Source organism: Brachyhypopomus gauderio, chromosome 12 (assembly GCF_052324685.1).
Source record: "Brachyhypopomus gauderio isolate BG-103 chromosome 12, BGAUD_0.2, whole genome shotgun sequence".
NCBI lineage: Eukaryota > Metazoa > Chordata > Actinopteri > Gymnotiformes > Hypopomidae > Brachyhypopomus > Brachyhypopomus gauderio.
The window spans coordinates 21,136,051-21,141,685 of NC_135222.1; the positions used below are offsets into that span (position 1 = coordinate 21,136,051).

Here is a 5,635-nt window from a genome sequence, read left to right on the forward strand (position 1 = left end):
TATATATATGTATAGTTTAGGCTAAGGCCCATTTGATGAGAAGTATTGCTTCATGCCTTTAAATGTCCTGTATTGATTTTAAGACCTTTGGGTGAAATTCTTCCTTCAGCTCCAAGTGTGGCGATCTACCCACAACGAGGCGTTCTTCTGAATCTTTACGTTAATTACAATCTATGCAGATTCATCTACATCTCATTACCTATTTGAATTACTCTAATGAACCTATTCTTTTGGAGATTTCATTCCAATATAGTAATTTTGAAGAAACTAATTAGACAAATCAAAATGTTTTACCGAACCAAATCAGCAAGTAACGTTAAATCCCCCATTGCAACCAAGGTTTAAGGTTTAAGGTAAAGATCACTGTGACTTACCAATTCCTCAAATTATCTGCAGTCACGGACGTAATTTTGGGGGGGGGGGGGGGGGGGACGTGGGGGACATGTCCCCCCCACTTTTTCAAAAGCCGGCTTTGGTCCCCCCCAGTTTTTACGGTTAAAACCAAATATTTAAATAGCGACGAATCCATGTCCCCCCCACTTTTGAAATCAAAATTACGTCCATGTCTGCAGTTATTAGTTTTTAGATCAAATCCCATACAGTCTGTGCTCTGGAGTTCTAAGGGAGAACAGATAATAGAACAGGTATAAATACTTTTGCCAAGAAACCCAAGAAAGTCTCATATTTGTCTGTAGTCACTCTGTATGTGCAGCCAGTGTCTAAACTGAGATGCATGTAGCGCTCCGGTCCGGTAGGTGGAGGTGTATGTAGGACTCTCCGCTCTCCTCCACCCGGAGGTGCGTCTCCTCCTCCTCCAGCCGAGACGTGCGGTCTCGTCAACCCACCGACGCACCGAATCTGCGGCCAAGTTCACACGAAGGCGAACCGAGTCCTAGTTTAACGCCATGTCCGACCCGGATCCCAAATCCACCCAGGACCTCACGGCCGTGGTGAGTGTTGTTTTGTTTCACACTAGGAGCTGCAGCCGTGTCGTTACCGGGCCGTAACGTGGACCACCGCGGGTAGGGAGCAACTTCAGCGCGGAGGCTGTCGTCTAATGGTGCCTGTTCGTTCACGTTCGTTGTTTTAACGCTGTCCTCTGTATTAACTGCTGTTTTAGTTGCTTTGAGTTCACACAGACAGGGGAGCGGATGGTTGAGGTGTTTAGACCCGTGCCATGGAGTTGATTTCACTCCAACTTGACTTGTCTTGGCTGAAAACACCTTCTTTCTGTGGCTCCAGCTGCAGGCGTAGGCGTGGGGCAGGACTTGCTGTGTGTTACCGTGTGCTGCCGAGTGACGACCCCAAACGCCCACAGTAGCACACACGCACCTCCACCTTGCGCATAAATGGTGTACTTGAGCATTACGTTATGCTGATTTGTTATATAAGAGGTTTTTTTTATCCTACTTATATTTCCTTTCTCTCTTTAGGTGCAGACTTTACTGCAGCAGATGCAGGATAAATTCCAGACAATGTCAGACCAAATTATTGGAAGAAATATCCTACCTTGACTAGTGTTTTTGGGGCTGTTGATCTTGACAGTATAAATTAGGGCTCCTTGGTGAATAATGTCATAAAGGCCATCATGTTTGATTAAATAATTAAGCTCTTGAGATCCAGCGTGGTCTTGCCATGCAAGCAGCCATACACAGTAGTCACTGATGTGGAGACATTGACTGAAAACTAAATGTCATGTTTTACAAATTAGCATTAGTATATCATTTATTTATTCTTTCAAGTAACCATAGTTTCAATGTGCTCATGGATTCAAAATGTTAAATACAATCTGAGTGATTAGGCCACCCTGACATGATGCTGCTTGGATCTACCTTGGTGCTGAAAATCTTTTCAAGTTTTAACTGTATTACTTTAACTGAGTTACTTTGGAGTCAGCATGTCTGTATCAAGGTACAAAAAAAATCAGCATTAACACTCATGTAATGAGTTTGCTTTCTAATGAGACGTCAGTAGGACACAGATTCAAAATGCGTTGTGTTTTATGCTTGGTGATGAAATGTGAGATTCACCTTAATCAGCTCACTTGATGAGATGAGCACACGTATTGATGACCTGGAGAAGAATATCTCTGACCTCATGACTCAGGCTGGTGTGGAGGAGACGGAGGGAGAGAACAGAGGAACTGATGCATCAGGAACAGCTTGATGAAGGTGATGACTGCTCTGATGATGGAGAGATACCAGTTCCTTGGGACTATGTCAATTATGCCGATTATGTCAAATGTGCTGTAATGCACGTTGTATGTTTTTCTGTATGACAACTGAAGCCTGAATTAAATTACATTGCCTTTAATTAAAATAAACACCTTTCTCTTATTTTTCCAATTCTTGCAGCTCACCAAGTGACACGGAGAAGACTTCCCTTAGGATGTGCTGAATTCTCGTTATATAATTGTGTGTATGTACGGGTGTATATATACTTGTTCTGATGGGGAGAGTGGTGTTTGCCATATATGTAAGGTGTTTGAAACTGGGAAAATCTATTAACTGTATTAATTTCCTTTAATACTTTCACTTTGTTTTTGGCAAGCCCCTCTACACTTTAGAAGATGTGCATGCCCTGTTGTAGAAGCGTAGAACGGCGGTGCGTTTTGCACTTCCAGTTTGTTTACTGCTCATTCACAACTTGCCGTCCACACACCATTAAAACCAGCCAGTTGGCTGCACCCACAAACCTGAGTTAATGAAAGTTCTGGAGGCAGTGCCAATACACGCCCACACCCAGTTTCTGAACTGGTATTAATGTAGATAGGCATTATTACCAGCAACTGTCCTCCATAGCAATAAAGCAGGGTTTTATTATAGATGCCATTATTATAACATTACAGGCATGTACTTTCAAAGCATCCCCTCACTGGTCAAATACTAATCTATGCAAAAAACTGGTTAGGAATAAATTTAATCTAAATGAAAACTGTTGCATTTGATATCATGCTGCATAGTATTACAGGAGAGAAAAGTATGTGTGTGTGTGCCTATGTGTGTGTGTGTATATATATATATAACTGGAATGATGCACATTCTGGAAGTGTAAAACCCACCAAGGACACTCATCTGTATAACTAGGCAGCCGTTCCTCCTTCCTTACTATTGCAGAGTTAGTGTGTGTGCTGTTTGAATGTCACGTTAGTTTGGCAATTGTCCTACTTACGGTAAATGTCGGCATAATGTTTGGTACCATGGGCACCTGTCTCCAGGTCTTTTTACGTTCTGCTGACTATTCTTGACTGCATTTCTCTTGCACTGCACTTAATGCAAACACAGATAACAAAAAACCCGGAACAGCCTGATCTACTGTGACTTAGCACTCATTTCCAACATATTTACTGGTGCTATTCATGAGAGATTTGCTGAAAGGCTGCAGTAAATTAGTAGAGCCATCAGAGCTCAGACTGAAGTTAAGACACTGACTATATTGCCCAGGACGATTACTGTATTTGAAAGTTAAAAATATATCAATAAATACAGTTTGGCAGTTTCCAAAATATGAAATAAAAATAATGAGAATGATGTAATTTATTTTGTTTAGATGCAATTTAAATTTGTTTAGATAATTTTGTTTTCAAAATTTTTATTCTTTTAGCATCAGATTCTAAATGGTATACTGGATTCTAATGGGATACTGCTGTAACAACTATCACAAAGTATGTAAAAGAAGAATCAAGATACTTTCATCATTCATACTCTATTATATATTGTAGATCTTTGATAAAATCCCCCCAAAGTACTATTTTAATGACATACCAGCTGAATTATTGATTTATTAACGGACTAATTTGCTGAAAGGATGATGATTTACTGACTTACTAAAATACATGATCTGATTTATGTTTGTTTCTGGATGTACAAATTATATTTAATCCAAATTTATTAGAGAGTTTTAAGAAAGGATGATGCTCTTTGGTTTCTCTTTAGGAGTCCAGGGCTTTGTAAATCCGCTTTGTGACCGTACTGATTGTAAAAAGACTACATAATAAAGTTGAATTGAAGTGCAGACTGTAAGTTCGTCACCCAGGTTTTACACAAGGACATTATAACATCTGAGGTGCCTGTTCATTATATTGTGCCCGTTAAATGACAAGGAGTACTGTAGTCTGTTCGTGGATCTCTCAGGATTTTAGTCTGTTTACATTATTAACAGAATACTTGGAGAACAACATACACTTTTATACAGATGGCACCATGCATACCTTTCTGTGGATTTGGCCTTTATGACATGTCGTATGTCCTAAAAATCTACAAAATTCACAGATCTTTACTTATAGCTAAATGCACATTGTTGTGAGATAGGATACTCTGACTAAAGACCAACTTATGTGGAACTCTTAACTGAATGGTAGCAATTTCTGCAAATGTAATGATTTGTGTTTAGCTTTTTAGGTTGCCCTATTATTTAAGGCGTATGCTGATTGGTGACACTCAGAATCAAACTGGGCATTGGTAAACACCTTGGTGCTGTTTTATGTATAAAAGCATGAGAATTATGCAGTGGGCTTTATAATCACATATTTCTTAGCTGTTGATGTAATTGAATACTTGAGCAGTGTTGTTGGAATGTGTATACTATCCTGTGTCTATATTCTCTTTAATAGTACTGATAATACTTTATCACAGGTGCTACTTAAAATGCTGTTTTTTATCATGTGGACTGAAAATTATTGATGTTACACAGCTGTACTGCAGAAATTACCTCCATATAGTTTTTTGCGATCATTTAACAAGTTAATTTTTATTATTATATTACTTAAAGAAATCTCTGCAGTTTCATCTAGAATTAGTTCCATATAAATATAAATAATAAAACCAAATTAAAGGAAATTCACTGTTTATGTAATAGTGTACCTTTATGGAGTTTAATTATATTGTGGTGTGTTGACACGTGATGATACTTTAGCCTGTTAAAATAGTCGTAGATTCTTAACTGTGACAGACATTTAATTTTCTTGTATGTTTTCACCCAGTCATCACAAGATTTCCAATAAAGTGCTCAATCTGTGTTTCATCATCTCACACCAGATTTGTGATATCTGACCATACCAGTTTCAGACTGTAGGACCTGTAATTAATGGCATTTTTTTGGCTGGTGGATCACTTTAACTCCGAAATTACAATGACATGCAAAACCTCTAGAAACATAGCTGTGTCAATACATTTATACCAGGTACAATACACATACACCAGAGTACAACCCACTGCTGTGATGAAAGCAGTTGTCCACTCAATATCAGGTCATCATTGTTCATGGGGTTTATGAATAAAGCGCAATTTAGAGGGTCACTGACAAACTGCAGTAATGTATTTATACACTTATAAAACACCTATAACCTTGTTCCCAATTAAATGACCAGTGACTGTAGGGGTTGTGTAGATGTTCCCAGCTCAGTGGGGAATGAGTATATGGTGGGCCCATATCTTACACATAAACAGAGCAATGGCATCTGAAATACTAGTGTATCTGATAATGAATTAAGGCTAGATGGGTTATCATGATCTAATCTGCAGAGCAAGATGAATACTTAACAGCCCTCATTAGTACTCGGACTCTTTTGTGCATTATTTCCTTAACTAATGTCAAGTAGGTGCTAGAATAATTAAAAGGTTTGTCTTTACCTTCT

The 5,635-nt window shown here is 38.7% G+C and overlaps 1 protein-coding gene across 1 annotated transcript; it reads left to right on the forward strand.

Annotated features, from left to right (window-relative positions):
* Positions 1-739: 739 nt before the first annotated feature.
* On the forward strand, positions 740-5,020 carry hsbp1a (heat shock factor binding protein 1a). Its single transcript, XM_077023783.1, has 4 exons — positions 740-950; positions 1,434-1,500; positions 2,045-2,171; positions 2,355-5,020. Exons 1-3 carry the CDS (start codon positions 906-908, stop codon positions 2,164-2,166), a joined length of 234 nt encoding a protein of 77 aa, XP_076879898.1. The 5' UTR covers positions 740-905; the 3' UTR covers positions 2,167-2,171; positions 2,355-5,020.
* Positions 5,021-5,635: the final 615 nt, after the last annotated feature.

Excerpts from the sequence above, each read along its gene's own strand:
- hsbp1a (XM_077023783.1), top strand. The coding sequence starts at position 906 with ATGTCCGACCCGGATCCCAAATCCACCCAGGACCTCACGGCCGTG. Across the intron at positions 951-1,433 it reads CCCAGGACCTCACGGCCGTG|GTGCAGACTTTACTGCAGCA; the intron begins GTGAGTGTTGTT and ends TTCTCTCTTTAG. Across the intron at positions 1,501-2,044 it reads AGACCAAATTATTGGAAGAA|TTGATGAGATGAGCACACGT; the intron begins ATATCCTACCTT and ends TAATCAGCTCAC.